The following is a 23270-nucleotide window of genomic DNA, read 5'->3' on the forward strand; positions in this document are numbered from 1 at the left end:
CCCCTCTTACTCACGAACTCCTTAGGAAACTATTGACTAACGCAACCCTGAACAAACTTAGTGAACAAGACAGTTATGTATTGAATGCTGACATTACAAGGGGGGAGATCCTGTTAGCTCTCAAAGACCTGAAAGTGGGAAAAGCCCCGGGTCCTAATGGGGAGTACTATAAAATGCTTAGTGCCAAAATTGTTGTGATTTCCAAGTCAGGTAAGAACCCAGAAAGATGCCAAAGCTACAGGCCTATTTCACTAATTAACCAGGATGTTAAGATTCTCACTAAAATTCTGGCCAACAGGCTCAGGAGGGTAGCTCCGAAACTGGTCCACCCAGACCAGGTGGGCTTTATTTCAGAAAGGGAAGCTCCAGATAACGTGAGGAGGGTGGTCTCCTTGATTGAGTGCCTGAGAGGGAGAGGAACGCCTTAGCTGCTCCTATCTTTGGATGCGGAGAAGGCGTTCGACAGGATAGACTGGAAGTGTATGACTGCGGTTTTGGGGGAAATGGGTTTTGAGGGACCATTTATGAAGGCGATCGGGGGACTATATTCCACACCAACGGCGGTTATTAGGGCAGCAGGATTTCAATCTAAGACTGTAGAAGTATTAAATGGGACCCGCCAGGGCTGCCCTCTCTCGCCTATTCTTTTTGCTCTGTGTATGGTGCCATTAGCGGCAAATATTAGAAACAACCCAGATGTCTCGGGGGTGTTGGTTAAGGATGCAGAATATAAATTATCGCTTTTTGCAGATGATATCCTGTTGACACTGACTAGACCCCTGATATCCCTACCCAACTTATACCAAATTCTTCAGGACTTCTCTCTTGTTTCGGGTTTTAAGATCAATCTGGATAAGTGCGAAGCACTTCCCTTGAATCTCCCCCAGCAGACAAAAAACTGATTGAAACTAATTTTGAGTTCTCCTGGGCCAAGAAGTCCATTACCTATCTAGGTATTAAACTAGCTGGTTCGTATCAGCTCCTGTATGGTTTGAACTATGTTCCATTATATAACACTATAAATAGGGATTTGAAGAAGTGGAAGGCATTTAATTTCTCCTGGTATGGCAGGCTCTCTAGTATTAAGATGAACATTCTACCAAGACTTCTGTATCTGTTCAGGGTGCTCCCGATAGCGGTGCCGGGGACTGAGCTACAGAAGCTACAAACTTCATTGACCAACTATCTGAGGAGGGAGAGACGGGGTAGGATAGCATCAGATATACTAACCAGGCACAGACAATTGGGAGGGGTAGGCCTCCCAAACCTGATTGACTACTACAGGGCGGCCAGACTAGCCCAGGACTCTCTACTGAGTAAAAAAACATAATTTATGTAAGAACTTACCTGATAAATTCATTTATTTCATATTGGCAAGAGTCCATGAGCTAGTGACATATGGGATATACAATCCTACCAGGAGGGGCAAAGTTTCCCAAACCTCAAAATTCCTATAAATACACCCCTCACCACACCCACAATTCAGTTTAACTAATAGCCAAGCAGTGGGGTGATAAAGAAAGCATCAACAAAGGAAATTTGGAAATAATTGTGCTTTATACAAAAAATCATAACACCACAAAAAGGGTGGGCCTCATGGACTCTTGCCAATATGAAAGAAATGAATTTATCAGGTAAGTTCTTACATAAATTATGTTTTCTTTCATGTAATTGGCAAGAGTCCATGAGCTAGTGACATATGGGATATCAATACCCAAGATGTTGAGTCTTCCACTCAAGAGTCACTAGAGAGGGAGGGAATAAAAATAAAAACAGCCATATTTCGCTGAAAAAATTAATCCACAACCCAAAAAAATAAGTTTATTTCATTTTTGAAAGAAAAAAACTTAAATCAAAAAGCAGAAGAATCAAACTGAAACAGCTGCCTAAAAATCTTTTCTACCAAAAACTGCTTCCAAAGAAGCAAATACATCAAAACGGTAGAATTTAGTAAATGTATGCAAAGAGGACCAAGTTGCCGCTTTGCAAATCTGATCAACTGAAGCTTCATTCTTAAAAGCCCACAAAGTGGAAACTGATCTAGTAGAATGAGCTGTAATTCTCTGAGGAGGGGCCTGACCCGACTCCAAATAAGCTTGTTGAATCAAAAGTTTCAACCAAGAAGCCAAGGAACTAGCAGAAGCCTTCTGACCTTTCCTAGGACCAGAAAATAAAACAAATAGACTAGAAGTCTTCCTGAAATCTTTAGTAGCTTCCACATAATATTTCAAAGCTCTTACCACATCCAAAGAATGTAAGGATCTCTCCAAAGAATTCTTGGGATTAGGACATAAGGAAGGGACAACAATTTCTCTACTAATGTTGTTAGAATTCACAACCTTAGGTAAAAATTGAAAAGAAGTCTGCAAAACTGCCTTATCCTGATGAAAAATCAGAAAAGGAGACTCACAAGAAAGAGCAGATAGCTCAGAAACTCTTCTAGCAGAAGAGATAGCCAAAAGGAACAACACTTTCCAAGAAAGTAGTTTAATGTCCAAAGAATGCATAGGCTCAAATGGAGGAGCCTGTAATGCCTTCAAAACCAAATTAAGACTCCATCGAGGAGAAATTGATTTAATGACAGGCTTAATACGAACTAAAGCCTGTACAAAACAGTGAATATCAGGAAGTATAGCAATCTTTCTGTGAAATAAAACAGAAAGAGCGGAGATTTGTCCTTTCAAGGAACTTGCAGACAAACCCTTATCCAAACCATCCTGAAGGAACTGTATGCCAGGAGAATTTATGAGAAGAACACCATGAAATGTAAGTCTTCCAAACTCTATAATAAATCTTTCTAGAGACAGATTTACGAGCCTGTAACATAGTATTAATCACTGAGTCAGAGAAACCTCTATGACTTAGAACTAAGCGTTCAATTTCCACACCTTCAAATTTAATGATTTGAGATCCTGATGGAAGAATGGACCTTGAGATAGTAGGTCAGACCGTAACGGAAGTGGCCAAGGCTGGCAACTGGACATCCGCACCAGATCCGTATACCAAAACCTGTGTGGCCATGCTGGAGCCACCAGCAACACAAAAGACTGTTCCATGATGATTTTGGAGATCACTCTTGGAAGGAGAACTAGAGGCGGGAAAATGTAAGCAGGATGATAACACCAAGGAAGTGTCAGTGCATCCACTGCTTCCGCCTGAACATCCCTGGACCTGGACAGGTATCTGGGAAGTTTCTTGCTTAGATGAGAGGCCATGAGATCTATCTCTGGAAGCCCCCACATCTAAACAATCTGAGAAAACACATCTGGATGGAGAGACCACTCCCCTGGATGTAAAGTCTGGCGGCTGAGATAATCCGCCTCCCAATTGTCTACACCTGGGATATGTACCGCAGAGATTAGACAGGAGCTGGATTCCACCCAAGCAAGTATCCAAGATACTTCTTTCATAGCTTGGGGACTGTGAGTCCCACCCTGATGATTGACATAAGCCACAGTTGTGATATTGTCTGTCTGAAAACAAATGAACGGTTCTCTCTTTAGCAGAGGCCAAAACTGAAGAGCCCTGAGAATTGCACGGAGTTCTAAAATATTTATTTGTAATCTCGCCTCTTGAGATTTCCAAACCCCTTGTGCTGTCAGAGATCCCCAAACAGCTCCCCAACCTGAAAAAGACTTGCATCTGTTGAGATCACAGTCCAGGTTGGCCGAACAAATGAGGCCCCTTGAACCAAACGATGGTGATCTATCCACCATGTCAGAGAGTGTCGTACATTGGGATTCAAGGATATTAATTGTGATATCTTTGTATAATCCCTGCACCATTGATTCAGCATGCAAAGCTGTAAAGGTCTCATGTGAAAACGAGCAAAGGGGATTGCGTCCGATGCTGAAGTCATGAGACCGAAAACTTCCATGCACATAGCCACTGAAGTGAATGACTGAGACTGAAGGTGCCGGCATGCTGCGACCAATTTTAAACGTCTCTTGTCTGTTAGAGACAGAGTCATGGACACTGAATCTATCTGGAAACCTAAAAAGGTGACCCTTGTTTGAGGAATCAAGAAACTTTTTGGTAAATTGATCCTCCAACCATGTTTCCGAAGAAACAACACTAGTTGATTCGTGTGAGATTCTGCAGTATGTAAAGACCGTGCTAGTACCAAGATATCGTCCAAATAAGGAAACACCGCAATACCCTGTTCTCTGATTACAGATAGTAGGGCACCCAGAACCTTTGAAAAGATTCTTGGAGCTGTTGCTAGACCAAATGGAAGAGCAACAAATTGGTAATGCTTGTCTAGAAAAGAGAATCTCAGAAACTGATAGTGTTCTGGATGAATCAGAATATGAAGGTATGCATCCTGCAAGTCTATTGTGGACATATAATGTCCTTGCTGAACAAAAGGCAGAATAGTCCTTATAGTCACCATCTTGAAAGTTGGTACTCTTACATAACGATTCAAAATTTTCAGATCCAGAACTGGCCTGAACAAATTTTCTTTTTTTGGTAGAATGAATAGGTTTGAATAAAACCCCAAACCTTGTTCCTGAGGAGGAACTGGCATGATTACCCCTGAAGACTCCAGGTCTAAAACACACTTCAGAAAAGCCTGAGCTTTTACTGAATTTACAGGGATGTGTGAGAGAAAAAAATCTTCTCACAGGAGGTCTTACTTTGAATCCTATTCGATACCCTTGAGAGACAATGCTCTGAATCTAATGATTTTGGACAGTTTTTATCCAAAAATCCTTGAAAAACCTTAATCTGCCCCCTACCAGCTGAGCTGGAATGAGGGCCGCACCTTCATGCGGACTTAGGGGCAGACTTTGGTTTCCTAAATGGCTTGGATTTATTCCAATTTGAGGAAGGCTTCCAACTGGAAGCAGATTCCTTGGGAGGAGAATTGAGTTTTTGTTCCTTATTATGACGAAAGGAACGAAAACAGTTAGAAGCCTTAGATTTACCCTTAGGGTTTTTTATCCTGAGGCAGAAAAACTCCTTTTCCTCCAGTGATAGTTGAAATAATAGAATCCAACTGAGAACCAAATAAATTATTACCTTGGAAAGAAAGAGATAGTAATCTAGATTTAGATGTCATATCAGCATTCCAAGATTTAAGCCACAAAGCTCTTCTAGCTAATACAGCTAAGGACATGGATCTAACATCAATTTTGATGATATCAAAAATGGCATCACAAATAAAATGATTAGCATGTTGCAGTAAGCGAACAATGCTAGATATGTCAAAATCCAATTCATGTTGCGCTAAATTTACCAACCAGAAAGTTGATGCAGCTGCAACATCACCCAAAGAAATAACAGGTCTGAGAAGATGACCTGAATATAAATAGGCCTTCCTTAAATAAGATTCAAGCTTCCTATCTAAAGGATCCTTAAAGGAAGTGCTATCTTCCATAGGAATAGTGGTACGTTTAGCAAGAGTAGAAATAGCCCCATGAACTTTGGGGATCTTTTCCCAAAACTATAGATTTTGCTGGTAAAGGATACAATCTCTTAAACCTTGAAGAAGGAATAAAGGAAGTACCTGGCTTATTCCATTCTCTAGAAATCATATCAAAAATAGCCTCAGGAATGGGAAAAACACCTGGGGAAACCACAGGAGGTTTAAAAACAGCATTTAAATGTTTATTAGACTGAACGTCAATAGGACTGGTTACCTCAATATCCAAAGTAATTAACACTTCTTTTAATAAAGAACGCATATACTCTATTTTAAATAAATAAGTAGATTTGTCAGTGTCAATATCTGAGGAAGGATTTTCTGTTTCAGATAGATCTTCATCAGAAGACGATGAATTATTATGTTGTTGGTCATTTGAAATTTCATCAGCTAAATGAGAAGTTTTAAAAGACCTTTTACGTTTATTAGAAGGTGGAAATGCAGACAAAGCCTTCATAATAGAATCAGAAACAAATTCTTTAAAATTTACAGGTATATCATGCACATTAGAAGTTGAAGGAACTGCAACTGGCAATGTACTATTACTGATAGAAACACTATCTGCATGTAAAAGTTTATCATGACAACTATTACAAATGACATTCGGTGGAATAATTTCTACAATTTTACAACAAATGCACTTAGCTTTGGTAGAACCAATGTCAGGCAGCAATGTTCCAGCAGAAACTTCAGAGACAGGATCGGATTGGGACATCTTGCTCAATGTAAGAGAAAAAACAACATATAAAGCAAAATTATCTATTTCCTTAAATGACAGTTTCAGGAATGGGAAAAAATGCAAAAGCATAGGCCTCTTGATAGAGAAAAAAGCAGGAGGCAAACAACAATGGGGTATTGAAATAATGAAAAAAAAATGACCGGAAATGACACACTTGCGTCACTAATGACGCCGCCATGTGAAAGATCTCGGCGTCGCGTATGACGCCGGAAATGACGAAGTTGCGGCAAAAACGTATTTTTTCGCGCCAAAAAAAGTTTGCACCAAAAATGACGCAATAAAGTCTAGCATTTGACGCACCCGCAGGCCTAACACCCGCAATTGCAAAAAGTAGTCAAATTGAAAAAAAGACTGAACCCCAGGTAAGAAATACATTTCTTAAAGTGTTTATATTCCCAAATATGAAACTGACAGTCTGCAGAAGGAAATACATGAACCTGACTCATGGCAAATATAAGTACAATACATATATTTAGAACTTTATATAATTTGCATAAAGAGCCAAACCATAGCTGAGAGTGTCTTAAGTAATGAAAACATACTTACCAAAAGACACCCATCCACATATAGCAGATAGCCAAACCAGTACTAAAACAGTTATTAGTAGAGGTAATGGTAAATTGAGAGTATATCGTCGATCTGAAAAGGGAGGTAGGAGATGAATCTCTACGACCGATAACAGAGAACCCATGAAAAAGACCCCCGTTAGAGAAATTTTCGTATTCAATAGGTGATACTCCCTTCACGTCCCTCTGACATTCGCTGTACTCTGAGAGGAATCGGGCTTCAACAATGCTGAGAAGCGCATATCAACGTAGAAATCTTAGCACAAACTTACTTCACCACCTCCATAGGAGGCAAAGTTTGTAAAACTGAATTGTGGGTGTGGTGAGGGGTGTATTTATAGGCATTTTGAGGTTTGGAAAACTTTGCCCCTCCTGGTAGGATTGTATATCCCATATGTCACTAGCTCATGGACTCTTGCCAATTACATAAAAGAAATTATTATAACATTATATGGACGAGACTTGAGGCGGACCTGGGGGGCTATGCATACCCAGCAGACGTACTATGGGAAACAGGACTCACGACTGAGGGCCCCACCTTTAGGACTCAGACCACGGCAGATACAGTTAGGGGGTGGAAATCACTAACAGGGTCTTTAGCTTTGATACATAGAAATTCTAGGGCTAGGCCACTAAACCTGCTACTGCACCCAGATCTACGAGCGCGGGTGGGAAAGTGGTAGAATAAGGGACTCTATAGCGTAACCGACTTTTTGGAAGGTAACCGCATACGGACGTATACGCAGATTCAGGACAGTATTCACCCACTTAAATTGCACTGGTTTCCCTACCTACAAATCTCCTCAGCCCTACAGGAATACTGCTCCCTGGGGTCCACACAGACTCCTACTACACTAGAACATATATGTACTTCGCGAGAAATATCGAAAAAAGAGCTAAATCTCAAAACCGGTCGTCTATCGTAACCAAATGGGAGTAGGACACGGGATTGGATCTATCGAGGTCTCAGTGCGATATGATTTAATTCAACTCGAGCAAGGGGTTGATTAGTGCTGACCTTAGGGAAAATTGTATTAAGACAGCCTTTAGGTGGTTTCTCACCCCAGACAGGACAAAACACTTCACCCCAGATGGCTCGGATCGTTGCTACAGGGGATGTGGAGCCAAGGGAACATACTTACACATGTGGTGGGAGTGCCCAGGGATTAGGTCAACTTGGGAACAGCTAGAGCTACTCTTGGGGGAAGTATTGGGAGACTCAGTAAACCTGACGGTGGCTCATGCGCTTCTTAATAGCAGACTAAGACCGTACAATAAAGTAATTAATACCTTCATTCGGACAGTGTGCACTGCTACTAGGGTCTGCATTGCCAGACACTGGAAAGTGGGGGCGCCACAATGGTCAGAGGTGTTGGATAAGATTACACACATTTATACTATGTCAGAGATAGCGGCTAATGTACAGGGGACCAGGGAACACTTTACGAACATTTGGTTCTACTGGATCATGTATAGAGCCAGAAGATAGAGCAGGGGGTGGGGAGCATGTAACTGCAAGAATAATAGGGATTCAATTTTTAGAGTATTACCCCTATCAGAGAGCCTAGTCTCACTAGATATAGGTTAGTAGCTTCGTGAGGAGAGATGAGACAAGGCAGGAGTTGAAGTAGAAAAAGTGCCAGTCAATTAGTGCCACATGTTAGTTCTGGAACAAATGGTTGAGTCCAAAACAGTGTTTTGTTATTGTTTGGGAATTTTATTTAATAAAGTAAAAGGGATCTCAGGGGATGGGAGGTGGGGCTGAAGGATGACAGCAGTTCCTTTTACGGGATTGCTTTTTGGTCACAATACAAGGTTTGTTTTTTGTACAAGTGTAAAAGATTGTGATTTGATATTGATGTTTGTAGCCACTTCCGTGATTAAGGATTTTTTTTCTATATATTTAACCCTGTGATCCTAAGAATAAAGAAATATTTCAACATAAATGTTGAGATTAATTTATCCTTTAATTTAAATTATGCAGCTCCTGTCTGTTTTTCTATTTTACTTTCTCCCCTTCCTACTCATAACCTTTCTCTTTCTCTCCCAGCACTCTGTTAGTCTCCCTGTCACACATATCCTCCGGTGGTCCTGTGTCTCGGTTACTGCAAGATCACAGGGGGTCACTACAAGAGCTGCTGCTGAGGACTGACATACAGGTGCTTCCATATTCCCTGGAAATCATCACAGCTATAAATCAGGTAGGAAACTGGAGGAACATTGTCCTATAGACAAGACTAGGGGGCCGATTTATCAAGCTCCGTAACTTGTCCGCCTGCTCTGAAGCCGTAGACAGAAATCAACCCGATCGAATACGATCGGGTTGATTGACACCCACCTGCTAGCGGCCGATTGGCTGCGAATGTGCAGGGGGCGGCATTGAACCAGCAGTTCACAAGAACTGCTGGTGCAATGATAAATGCCGACAGTGTATGCTGTCGGCATTTATCGATGTGCAGCGGACATGATACGCTACATCGTATCATGTCCGCTCGCACTATAATAAATATGCCCCTCGGTCTGAGAATCTCTGTGTGGAGGAAGAGGCATAAGTAGAGGGGTCTCAGAGGTCTCAAATGAGACTCTCTAGGGTGCCCTCTTGCTCCACATGAGTCTTGTATTTTCCCCTTTGTGTGCTCCCCTCCTGAAAAATAGGGCTCAAAGGCTGTTGACATATATGTTGGCTGTGTTTCCAAAATAGATGCCACAGTGTTGCTGTATAGAAAACCTGAGATCATATTTGTACAAAAAGTGTCCTGGTGTGTGACTGCTGGTTTAGCTTTTCCTGAATTTAGCCATTCAGAAAGCCCACCACAGCCTGGAGCCCAGCAAAGTCTACTTACTCCCCTGTGTGGAAGAACAGTTAAATGTAATGTATCCTTTTCTCTTAGGACATGGGTAAGACCAAAGAAGAGGAGGAACAACGCATTGGTTGGCGCAGCAACATAACTGGAGCCCTCACCTCTTTGCACCTCTCTAGTCTGTGGGATGTAGCTGCCATCAGTGCGGCGCTTACACAATGTGTGGTACGTACAATCAGCTTGTGTGAACAATACATATGTATTACAGCATGTAAAATAAACCGTATTTCCTTGCTTGTAGGCCGTCCCACAGGAAGTAGCTTCTGGATCATGGGTTCAGATTCTAAATGCCACTGAGAAAATGATTCAGGTGTTGAGCAAAGAAGGTGATAAAGGACTCAGAGTGGAGAGTGAAACGCCCAGAAACATTCTCACATTGTTGGGTAAGAGGAGAATGACACTACACTAGAGATTTCTCCATTGATTAATGGATTCAACCTCAAACATTAATAACCAAAATCAAACAACATACTAATAAAGATATTATGGACACAAAACTGCTTCCCATGCCTATATGTTTAGCCACCAAAAAAGGTTTAAACATGGAGTAAAAGTTGCAGAGTGAGCATTCATTTAAACTCCAGAGCTAAAAACTGCCAATGATTGGTGGCTACTCACATATGCTACAAGCCTATGTTCAGCTCAGAATTGGAAGTGAATTGCCACTTCAGAGCTGAATTTAACTATGTAATTAATCCCTTTGCAGGGGATAAATGTATAGTTATATGAAAGCAGTCAAACAATTGTTTGCATTTTCTTGCTGCACTTTATGTCCTTGAAACTCTCCAAACACTTTAACACATGCTAAAGTGCAGCTAAGTGATTTCTCTAATTTCCTTGTCCAATCAACACAAAACCAATGCTCTAATTTCTGCTAGTACATAAGCAATAATCCCCTAACATAAATACTAAAGAACCAACCAAATACCATGTAACAATTCAAAATGGCTGCCTTCCTTCAAAATCCAAAAGTTTATGCAGTATCTCCTCAGACCATTATATTTTTGCTGCGTGCATAAGCACGATATCTGCAACATACACAAGCAAGGTTCCTCCAAACAAATACACACATACAACAATGCCACACACACCACAAAAGCTTACTCCGTAGCCATAGGGCTAGATTAGACAAGTGGCGTGCTAATGATAGTGCGGGATGCAGTAAGCACTAACATTAGTGCGCAACTTGATATTACAAGTCCAAGGTAAAACACATTTACCAGAGAAGGGTTAGCATGGCCGTCTTTGCTGTAGCACAACCTGTAATTTTAATGGACACTGTGACCGCACTAAATAGTACTGATATTACAAGTTGAAAGTAATAGGTTACACTCAAGGGCAAGCCTAAATTGTGCTAGAATGTTTAGCATGACTTCAGCGTAAGGGTTAAAAAAATCACAAAAGGGGGGCGGAGCCAGCACTGAAACTGAGCGGTCGCAAGCTTGTATTTCTCCGGCTATTTCCTACTTATAAATACACATTTGACCGTTTAGTTCAGTTTAAATTACTGAAAACAGTGTGGCCAAGGATTTAAGTAACTCGGCTAAGAAGACTTAAGCCTTGAAGGCATTTCCAGATAGCGAGATTTTACATAATGGCGGCAAGTAATCTGGCGGAACAAGATTGGCCCAAAATGGAACTTCTGAGCCTTACCTTTTTAGAGGCATTACACAACCTATTGTATGATCATTTTTCTAGTCTCGAGAGGAGCATAATGACGGTGCGAGAAAGTACTGTGAGTGCTGATATGCGACACAATACACAGCGTACCTTGCCGATAGTGCTGGAAACCGCTTCAGACCTGAAGCCTAAGGAAGGACCGATTGATTGGGTAATAGTTGAATTGGCTCAACCCGAACCTGAGCAGGTTGTGACTGCAGCTACAGTGCTAGGAATCGCTTCTAACTTGGATTCGCAGCGACAGCCGACTACGGCCGACACGACTGTACATGTCGGGCAACAGGGGCATAGAGGAGACAGCATGGTGTCCACCACGAGGTCTTATGTTCCGGTGCACCTGAAAGCGACGAGTCCCAATATACAGATTGAGCATGTCTGGGAGGCCTTACATCTGGCAGGAAATCTGCAACTTTGTGAATGTATGCAGGTAGATGCCTTAGCTTTCATACTTGTTGATAAGGGGCGAAGCGGGCCGCAAGTAACGTTGCTCTTTCCTCCTTTTGGAGTACTTGCTCCCCTGTTCCTCCCAAAGAGTCACAGATCAACAGACTATTTTGGAATAATTCTTTGCCGAACTGCCAACATCCAGAGGATACATACATCGGCTTCACAAACATGGAAAAAGGGTGAGGGTTAGTACTCTGGGCATCTACGTGACTGAAGTGGGTCAAATATGGCATTAGATTGTGACTCACGCAGCCCATAAATTAACTCTACTACTGCACCTCCAGTTAGATTTGTCTTACCTTTTCTACTACACTCCCCTGAGAGGAGATCACTACAAGGATCGCTATTTACCTACAATTCTGACTCTCGACAAGCACTGTATTGTCTATGTAATTTCTATGAGGTTTAAATGTGGGAGGCAGTCATTCCCATCTTTGTCATTTTATTTATATGTTATGCATCACCCTAGTTAAATGTTCTATAAAAGTATAAGGTTGACTGGGAGCCCATACATAAGTAATGCGCTGCTGGTTTCGAGTGGGGCTATTGGTTTTTTAGTTCAGGCAGTCACTATGCATGTCATGTTCTTGTTAAATGAGCCAGTTGCAGCAATTTTGGCTATGCTAGTCTGCATTAACATAGTTTTAGCTACTCCGCTCAGTTTTGTTGTCCTATGAATCTGGCAATTACAACCTGATTAAGAAATGTAGTCTTCTAGTTTGACTTGTAATCAGAATTATAACTAGCAGTTTATTACTATACATTTGATAATGCATAGAATGTAAGGGGATTCTCTTAATGTAATTAGATGACTGTACTGTTTGTTGGGTTCATGGGCACATCCTTAACTCACTAGACTTTATTTAACCAGTATACCTCCAGTCTTAATTACTATATTACAATGTATATGCAATATGTTGGGTCTTTGGAAGATTCCCCTTAAATATGCTAATGTGAGTTGCCGTGCTGCTATCGGCCGAAGTAGCATGGCTTTAGAAGATTTAGTACAAGGGCGTATCTCTATGGCTTAGTTAAATCTGGTACACTCCTTTCCTTTACTCTCATATGGCCAGTAAATGCGCCTTTCTCGGACTGTAGGTGTGGAGGAGTATGGTAATTGTTATTTAATGTTAAGACAATGCTAGCGTTTGTCTATAGTTAGCGTGATTTTTGAAGACTGCAGCCCTACACTCCCATGTATATAGTTTGTTGGTAACTTATCTACATTTCGAAATGTTATAAACTCACAGTTTGGCAAGACATTATTTGTGGTTTGCTCCCATCTTACCTAAAGTTATTTGCCTAGAATATATATATAAATTTTACCTACTCGTAAACAGTTACAAGTGCCTCTTCCTCCACGCTGTTTACTAACTATGATCTGGGCAATATTATTGTGTTGAACCCCTCATGTACAACTTCATTACCAGATGGATAATTTTTATCTTATTAAGTGTTTTGAGGGGGTTTACTATGCAGGCATCATCCTAGCATTTAATTGATGTCCCCATAGCAACCATTGGATTTTTGGCTGCCAACACATGGTATATGCTTGATATCCCTTACTTCACATATATTAGCTCTACACAAATAGTTCTCTACCTGATCTTATATATTTATATTGTGCTGGTTCACCATACCTGTCTATAGCCGGTACCTAACATTTAAAAATTCAACTTACCACCTCCCCCCCCCCCCCATAATATACCTCCTAATTTAGGAGGTCTAACTACGCGGCTCAACTAGCCTATGCCGCAACCTAATCACTGTTTTTTATTAGTAATCCCTGCGGTTCTGTATGATGTTGACCTTGTTTATCATATTTAGTGTTGCAGGATTGCTCGAGTTTCTAGCATAATTCTACCTATATATTTTATCATACTATTTACATAAGCTTACAAACCCAAATGTGACCATTCAAACTGCTAGTTCTAATCTATGTAAAATAGAGAAAAAGAGGTTCCAGTTTTTTCCATTAGATTCATTCTTGTTGGGAATTTTATCCTTCTGTGTCGGCATTTTGAAATGTAATATGTATGTTTGCTTTCATGATATGTCGTTTCTTATAAGTTGTATTGTTTTCGCACAACCTCAATAAAAATTATAAAAAAAAAATAAAAAAAAATCACAAAACACATCAAAAACATATTAAATAAAACCATTACACTCATACACTTTAAACAAATAATAATTATATATATATATATATATATATATATATATATATATATATATATATATATATATATATAATTTTAATATTGCTAAAAGGGCTTTAAAAGGTTTAAGAAGGGATATAATATATGGCAAAAAGTGTTTGACTGTTAAGGGCTCCAATGTGTGTGTGTTTTTAGATGAGTAGAGGCTTTTTTTTTAAACCCTTCCAAACAACTTGTGATGATGTAGGTGACGTCGGATTGTAGTTTTGGAGACTTTCTGACCCCAAGATGCAACTAACTTCTGCAATTCTCCAGCTGTGATCCTTGGAGATATTTTGGCCACTGGAACCATCCTCTTCACAGTGTGTTGAGACAATATAGACACACGTCCTCTTCCAGGTTGATTCATAACATTCCATTTGCCCTAATGGTGGAAATGGGCATTTTCAATGCTTTTGCTATTTTCCTATAGCTGCTTCCTATTTTGTGAAGCTCAACAACCTTTTGCCGCACTTCACAGCTATATTCCTTGGTCTTACCCATTGTGATGAATGACAAAAGGAAATTTGGCCTATGTGTTACCTCATATTTATACCCCTGTGAAACAGGAAGTCATGGTTGAACAATTTCCTGTTTCTAGTCACCCAGGTGTACTAAAAAATGTCAAATATCAATGGGAATATACATCAAATATATTTTTCTCATATATTTTTATTGATTTTTAATGTTTTTTTAATATAAATTCTTGAAATTCCTATGTTAAAAATGTTCTTTTTATTTTTAAATATATATTTCTATATCTGTATATATATATAGGTATAGATATATATTTTACAAACAAAGATTCTGGTGACAAGAAGAGAGGAGGGAGGGTATAATAGTGCGGTTCCATTGTTAAGGGGCTAGCCCAGGCGTTCTTGAAGTCCCCCACAGTGTCTGTCATTACCATCTCTTGTAGAAGTCTATTCCATGAATCAGTCGTCCTTTCTGTAAAAAAGTGCTTCTGCAAAAGAAAGTATTATGTAATTCTCCCTCTTGCCAACTTAAATAGCAAAATACACAGTATATTTAACAAACCCAATATAAATATTGACAGGACCTTAAAGAATGGTGGCTGCAAGAAAAAGAGTTTAGAAATGTCAACTGTGGTTTTATAGTTTGTGTATGGTCTTCTATCTGCATATGACTCAAAATATCTCAGTTATTTGGAAAGAAGGAAGCTAAAAGGCACAGTAAAGTCAAAATTAAACTTAAAGGGATATGAACCCCAAAAATGATGTTGTGATTCAGACAGAGCATACAATTTTTAAAAAACGTTTCCAGTTTACTCCTATTATCAACAGCAGGTTGGTATCTGAGGCACTGCATGGCAGGATATAGTGTTGCCACCTAGTACTAGCAAATGGATAACAGTCTTGCAAAACTGCTGCCATATAGCGCTGCGGATTCTGTTGGCACTCTACAAATAACCGATAATAATAATATAGTGCTCTAGAAATGGGCCGGCTCCTAAGCTTACTTCCCTGCTGTTCAAATAAAGATACCAAATGAATGAAGAAAATTTGGAAAAAAGTGTATGCTCTTTCTGAATCATGTAAGACAAATTTGGGGTTTCATGTCACTTTAGTTCTGTTGGTATCCTTTGTTTCCTAGGTAAGCTAGGGAGAGTGCAAGAGTCTTTAGCCATCTGGCAGCAGGGTTTGCAACATAGAGGCCTATTTATCAAGCCGTCAACCGTAAATACGCTGGAATTCCGCAGCGTAATTGTGAAGAGCCTGATTCCCCTTATTTATCAAAGCCTACAGACCGGCAAAAGTAGAATTTTGTGACGTAACATACAATCCGCCGGTCTCAGTCCGACACAGATCGATGCTTACGTCATTACAGATATTTCGAATGCAAATTCAGCACTATCTGACTACTTTTGCTAGTTAACAAATATCAGTACGCTCGCCACTATTCCGGCCCAGCGTACCTGCTTTTCAATGCCATATTAATCAATGGGAGTCTGAAAGCAGCGAAAGCTTATGTTCGCTGCTGCCACATATCCCATTGATTCCTATGGTAGAATAAAAGTTATGTTTACACCTAACACCCTAACATAACACCCGAGTCTAAACACCTCTAATCTGCCGCCCCGACACTGCCGCCACATTATACTTATTAACCTCTAATCTGCCGCCCCACACCGCTGCCACCTACATTATACTTATTAACCCCTAATCTGCCGCCCCGACACCGCTGCCACCTACATTATACTTATTAACCCCTAATCTGCTGCTCCGACACCGCTGCCACCTACATTATACTTATTAACCTCTAATCTGCCGCTCCCGACACCGCCGCCACCTACATAAAGTTAATAACCCCTATCCCGGCGCTCCTGGACCCCACCGCAACTAAATAAATGTATTAACCCCCAGACCCCTGGCCTCCCACATCACTAGCACTTACTAAACCTATAAACTTACCTTTAAAATTAAATTAAACTATATTAAACTAATAATTAACCTACCCTAACTTTTATACTAAAATTATATTAAACTATATTAAACTATTATTATTATCGGTTATTTGTAGAGCGCCAACAGATTCAAACTAATAATTAACCTACCCTAACTTTTATACTAAAATTACATTAAACTACAAATTAAATCAACTATATTATATATTTAAACACCTAACCGTACACAAATAATTAAAATTTACACAAAAAAATTACAAAGTTACAAAAAACTAACAACTGATTTACAAAAAAATAACAAACACTAACTGCTAGATTACGAGTTTTGCGTTAGAGGCTATGCGGTGCTAACAAGCAGTTTTGTCTCACTTACCTACAGCGCTCCTTACCGCACTCCAATACCAGCGCTGCTTAAGTCAGCGGTGAGCTGGTCGTACGTGCTTGTGCACAATTTCCCCATAGGAATCAATGGGGAGAGCCGGCTGAGAAAAAGTCTAACACCTGCAAAAAAGCAGCGTAAAACACAGTAACGCAGCCGCATTGATCCCTATGGGGAAACACATTGTTTACATCTAACACCCTAACATGAACCCCGAGTCTAAACACCCCTAATCTTACACTTATTAACCCCTAATCTGTCGCCCCCGACATCACCGACACCTGCATTATATTTATTAACCCCTAATCTGCCGCTCCGGACACCGCAGCCACCTAAATTATATTTATAAACCCCTAATCTGCTGCCCCCGACATCGCCGACACCTACATTATATTTATTAACCCCTAATCTGTCGCCCCCAATGTCGCTGCAAGCTACCTACACTTATTAACCCCTAATCTGCTGCCCCCAACATCGCCGACACCTACATTATATTTATTAACCCCTAATCTGTCGCCCCCAATGTCGCTGCAAGCTACCTACACTTATTAACCCCTAATCTGCTGCCCCCAACATCGCCTACACCTACATTATATTTATTAACCCCTAATCTGCTGCCCCAACGTCGCCGCCACTATAATAAACATATTAACCCCTAAACCGCCGCACTCCCGCCTCACAAACATTAGTTAAATATTATTAACCCCTAATCTGCCGTCCCTAACATCGCCGCCACCTACCTACATTTATTAACCCCTAATCTGCTGCCCCCAACGTAGCCACCACTATACTAAATGTATTAACCCCTAACCCTAACCCTAAGTCTAACCCTAACACCCCCTAACTTAAATATAATTAAAATAAATCTAACTAAAAATTCCTATCATTACCTAAATTATTCCTATTTAAAACTAAATACTTACCTATAAAATAAACCCTAAGCTAGCTACAATATAACTAATAGTTACATTGTAGCTAGCTTAGGGTTTATTTTTATTTTACAGGCAAGTTTGTATTTATTTTAACTAGGTAGAATAGTTATTAAATAGTTATTAACTATTTAATAACTACCTAGCTAAAATAAATACAAAAGTACCTGTAAAATAAAACCTAATCTAAGTTACAATAACACCTAACACTACACTATAATTAAATAAATTGACTAAATTAACAACAATTAAATAAATTAAATTAGCTAAAGTACAAAAAAAACAAACACTAAATTACAGAATATAATAAACAAATTACAAGATATTTAAACTAATTACACCTAATCTAATAGCCCTATCAAAATAAAAAAAGCCCCCCCCCCAAAAAAATAAAAAAAAACCCTAGCCTAAACTAAAATACCAATAGCCCTTAAAAGGGCCTTTTGCGGGGCATTGACCCAAAGTAATCAGCTCTTTTACCTGTAAAAAAAAATACAAACAACCCCCCCAACAGTAAAACCCACCACCCACACAACCAATCCCCCAAATACTATCTAAAAAAAGCTAAGCTCCCCATTGCCCTGAAAAGGGCATTTGGATGGGCATTGCCCTTAAAAGGGCAGTTAGCTCTTTTGCAGCCCAAACCCTAACCTAAAAATAAAACCCACCCAATACACCCTTAAAAAATCCTAACACTAACCCCCTGAAGATCGACTTACAGTTCTGAAGACCGGACATTCCATCCTCAAGGAAGCAGCAGAAGTCTTCATCCAACCGGGCCGAAGTCCTCAACGAAGCCGGGAAAAGTCTTCATCCAAGCCGGGCGAAGTGGTCCTCCAGATGGGCAGAAGTCTTCATCCAGACGGCATCTTCTATCTTCATCTATCCGACACGGAGCGGGTCCATCTTCAAGACATCCGACGCGGAGCATCCTCTTCAAATGAAGTCTTCTTACTGAATGACGGTTCCTTTAAGTGACGTCATCCAAGATGGCGTCCCTTAGATTCTGATTGGCTGATAGAATTCTATCAGCCAATCGGAATTAAGGTAGAAAAAATCCTATTGGCTGATGCAATCAGCCAATATGATTGAGCTTGCATTCTATTGACTGTTCCAATCAGCCAATAGAATGCAAGCTCAATCCTATTGGTTGATTGGATCAGCCAATAGGATTTAACTTCAATCCTATTGGCTGATTGCATCAGCCAATAGGATTTTTTCTACCTTGGATGACGTCCCTTAAAGGAACCTTCATTCGTCTTTAGTCATCGGAAGAAGAGGATGCTCCGCGTCGAATGTCTTGAAGATAGAGCCGCTCCGCGTCGGATGGATGAAGATAGAAGATGCCGTCTGGATGAAGACTTCTGCCCATCTGGAGGACCTCTTCGCCCGGCTTGGATGAAGACTTCTCCCGGTTTCGTTGAGGACTTCAGCCCGGTTGGATGAAGGCTTCTGCTGCTTCCGTGAGGATGGATGTCCGGTCTTCAGAAATATAAGTCGATATTCAGGGGGTTAAGTTTTTTAGATAGTATTTTATTTGGGGGGTTGGTTGTGTGGGTGGTGGGTTTTACTGTTGGGGGGGTTGTTTGTATTTTTTTTTACAGGTAAAAGAGCTGATTACTTTGGGGCAATGCCCCGCAAAAGGTCCTTTTAAGGGCTATTGATAGTTTAGTTTAGGATAGGGTTTTTTTTATTTTGGGGAGCTTTTTTTATTTTGATAGGGCTATTAGATTAGGTGTAATTAGTTTAAATATCTTGTAATTTGTTTATTATTTTCTGTAATTTAGTGGGGTTTTTTTTTGTATTTTAGCTAATTTAATTTATTTAATTGTTGTTAATTTAGTTAATTTATTTAATTATAGGTGTAGTGTTAGGTGTTATTGTAACTTAGGTTAGGTTTTATTTTACAGGTACTTTTGTATTTATTTTAGCTAGGTAGTTATTAAATAGTTAATAACTATTTAATAACTATTCTACCTAGTTAAAATAAATACAAACTTGCCTGTAAAATAAACATTGGATTGGATCAGCCAATAGGATGAAAGCTCAATCCTATTGGCTGATTGCAACAGCCAATAGGATATTTTCAACCTTAATTCCGATTGACTGATAGAATTCTATCAGCCAATTGGAATCTAAGGGACGCCATCTTGGATGACGTCATTTAAAGGAACCTTCATTCCGAAGAAGCCGTCGTTTGAAGAGGATGCTCCGTGTCGGATGTCTTGAAGATGGAGCCGCTCCACGCCGGATGGATGAAGATAGAAGATGCCATCTGGGTGAAGACTTCTGCGGGCTTGGAGGAAGACTTCGGCCGCTTGGATGAAGACTTCTGCCGGCTTCTTGGAGGATGGATGTCGGATCTTCAAAACTGTAAGTGAATCTTCTGGGGTTAGTGTTAGGATTTTTTTAAGGGTTTATTGGGTGGGTTTTAGTTTTAGATTAGGGTTTGGGCTGCAATAGAGCTAAATGCCCTTTTAAGGGCAATGCCCATCCAAATGCCCTTTTCAGGGCAATGGGGAGCTTAGGTTTTTTTAGTTAGGTTTTTATTTGGGGGGTTGGTTGTGTGGGTGGTGGGTTTTACTGTTGGGGGGGTTGTTTGTATTTTTTATTTACAGGTAAAAGAGCTGATTTTTTGGGGGGCAATGCCCCGCAAAAGGCCCTTTTAAGGGCTATTTGTAGTTTATTGTAGGTTAGGGTTTATTTTTATTTTGGGGGGGCTTTTTTATTTTCATAGGGCCCTTAGATTAGGTGTAATTAGTTTAAATCTTTAATAATTTCTTTTTAAATTTTTTTGTAATTTATTGTTTATTTTTTTGTGTAACTTAGTGTTTGTTATTTTTTTGTAACTTAGTTGTTATTATTTGTAACTTAGTCATTTTATAGTGTAGATTTTAATTATTTGAGTAGGGTTAGGTATTTAAATATATAATATAGTTAATTTAATTTGTAGTTTAATGCAATTTTAGTATAAAAGTTAGGGTAGATTAATTATTAATTTAATATAGTTTAATATAATTTTAGTATAAAAGTTAGGGCAGATTAATTATTAATTTAATATAGTTTAATGTAATTTTAGTATAAAAGTTAAGGTAGATTAATTATTAATTTAATATAGTTTAATGTAATTTTAGTATAAAAGTTAAGGTAGATTAATTATTAATTTAATATAGTTTAATGTAATTTTAGTATAATAGTTAGGGTAGGTTAATTATTAGTTTAATATAGTTTAATGTAATTGTAGTATAATAGTTAGGGTAGGTTAATTAGTAGTTTAATATAGTTTAATTTAATTTTAAAGGTAAGTTTAAATTTATTTTAAGATGAGTTAATATTTAATATAAAGTTAGCGGATTGTTAGGTTTAGGGGTTAATAGGTTAATTTAGTTTATGGCGATGTGGGGGGCTGGCGGTTTTTGGGGTTTATAACTTTATTTAGTTGCAGTGGGCTCCGGGAGCGGCGAGATAGGGGTTAATAACATAATGTAGGTGGCGGCGGTTTAGGGGGCAGCAGATTAGGGTTTAATAACATAATTTAGGTGGCGGTGGGCTATGGGAGTGGCGGAATAGGGGTTAATAAGTTTATTAGAGTTGCGGCGGTGTTGGTGAGCAGCAGGATGGGGGTTAATAACTTTATTAGAGTGGCGGTGGGCTCCGGGAGCGGCGGGATAGGGGTTAATAACTTTATTTAGTTGCAGCGGGGTCCGGGAGCGGCGGGATAGGGTTTAAATATTTTAGTATAGTGGCGGTGTTTAGTGACAGTATACAAATAAAGCTGTGAAAAAGCCGAAGAGCAGCAAGATCGATGACTGTTAGTGCTCATCGCCCCGTACTTGGTGCGTGGCTTTTTGACAGCTTTTTTGTTAAATATGGAGAGCATATTCAGGTCCGCGGCAGCGATGTTAGGCGATGTCAGGTGAGCGTATTGGTGCCGTCGAATGCAGCACAGTTGACGGCTTGATAAATAGGCCTCATAGTTTATAGCGATGTTATACATAGTTACAAACACAGCTGCCATAAAATGCTAAAGACCAAGAGAACAAAGCAAAATTGATAATAGACGTAAAGTGGAAAGCTGTTTATAATTGTGTGCTCTGTCTGAATCATGAATGTTTAGTTTTGACTTTACTGACCCTTTAATGTTTACAAATGAAAGAGAAAAAATACACAGATTTCAGAGCTGTTGTAAAGGGTGTCTCTTCTCTTGCTGTCTGTTTTAGCTCCCCTCTCTCCCTGCTTCTGTCAGAGACACCACCTGCTATTTTATCACAGCAATGATAGTGTGCACAGCACTTAATTCTCAGCTCAGGTCATGGAGGGAGGTTCACAGCTGGGGGGGGGGGCAAGGGGGCAGGGCAAGCCATTATGTATGTAGGCATCCCTCTTGCAGCCCTTAGTGATACCAGTACTTAACCACAGGTGCCAACTGTATTTCGTTTAGGAGCAGGGTCATCTTTAATATTGACTGGACCCTGGGCAAACATTTTCTTGCCCCCCCCCCCCCATGCAATTTCGCTCTCCACCCCAACATCCCAAAAAACAACTAAATAAATGTATTTTATAACTTTTTTAAAATGATTAGCCCAGCAGTGGATCTTCCACTGCTGGGCTAATCATTTAAAGCAAAATAAAATAAATTGCAATATGTGAAACTGGACCTAAAAACTAATAAGTAAATAAATATATAAATTCCTTCATGGTGGATTAATTGAATATGCTTTTGAATGTGATTCTGGTGTGAGGTTAGCTAATAAAAAGACATTTAGGGCAGCCAACAGGAGCAAAGCAAGGTAAAGACTGAGGAGGAAGCATGAAGGCGCAGACAAATATAAGTTAATTGACTTTGCTAGGAACAAGTTCCCTCTCACCCTGCACTAGACAAGGCTGTATGGGGGACAGGCGTGTGTGCACTCACTTATTCTTCACACTGACACCTTTCTACAAATCACTGTTCCCCTAACAAACTTCAGTTAGTTGATCTTAGGGCCACAGCAGAAAGAGCAGGGCTAAGGGGACCAGCAGACTGGATGCTGTCTGCCCAAGGCTGCATGGATACAGTGTGAGATGAGTCACACAGTCTCAAGACTTAAGAGAGCAGTGTGTGCAGCTGCACAGATGCTCAAATTCTCACATGCCTGCCGCTCCAGCTTTCTGCTGCATGCACCTACAGTCAGCCCTACCCAGAAACAATCCCTACCACCAGAGCAGTATCCTGGTAACAGTGGTAACCCCAGTAGGACCTTTTCTGATGCAATGGGATTGGCTGGATGCTGAGTTAGGGCTTAGCATTCAGTGCTGCACAGTGCACATCTAAAACAGCACATGACACTAGCTTGGCATGTCACATGACACCAGCACAGTCTGGCACAGTTTCTCACAAATAAATATAAGCAGAGAACTTTTGACTGTCTCAGTTCAGTTTACTTCTCACAATAAGCTAGACACATTCAGTGCTACAGAATTGTGCTGCTCTATACAAATAAATGATCATATCAAGTAATACTTTGATTGGGTTGGTGTATAGACAAATATAATCCAGCCTGGAGTATAGTCGTTGTTGTAATATATATTTTTAAAAATATTTTCTATGGAGAAAAGGAACCATGAAAATCAAAATGTTG

The 23270-nt window shown here is 39.8% G+C and overlaps 1 protein-coding gene across 1 annotated transcript in view; it reads left to right on the top strand.

Annotated features, from left to right (window-relative positions):
- LOC128667110 (polycystin-1-like) overlaps positions 1-23270 on the top strand; it is a 248997-nt gene that overhangs the window by 116337 nt on the left and 109390 nt on the right. Inside the window, exons 21-23 of the mRNA XM_053722016.1 lie at positions 8781-8931; positions 9622-9756; positions 9833-9974. Of these exons, the coding sequence (XP_053577991.1) occupies positions 8781-8931; positions 9622-9756; positions 9833-9974 (428 nt within the window). The remainder of the gene's footprint in view (positions 1-8780; positions 8932-9621; positions 9757-9832; positions 9975-23270) is intronic.

The sequence above is a fragment of the Bombina bombina genome, chromosome 1 (genome assembly GCF_027579735.1).
Source record: "Bombina bombina isolate aBomBom1 chromosome 1, aBomBom1.pri, whole genome shotgun sequence".
In the NCBI taxonomy this organism is placed as follows: Eukaryota; Metazoa; Chordata; class Amphibia; order Anura; family Bombinatoridae; genus Bombina; species Bombina bombina.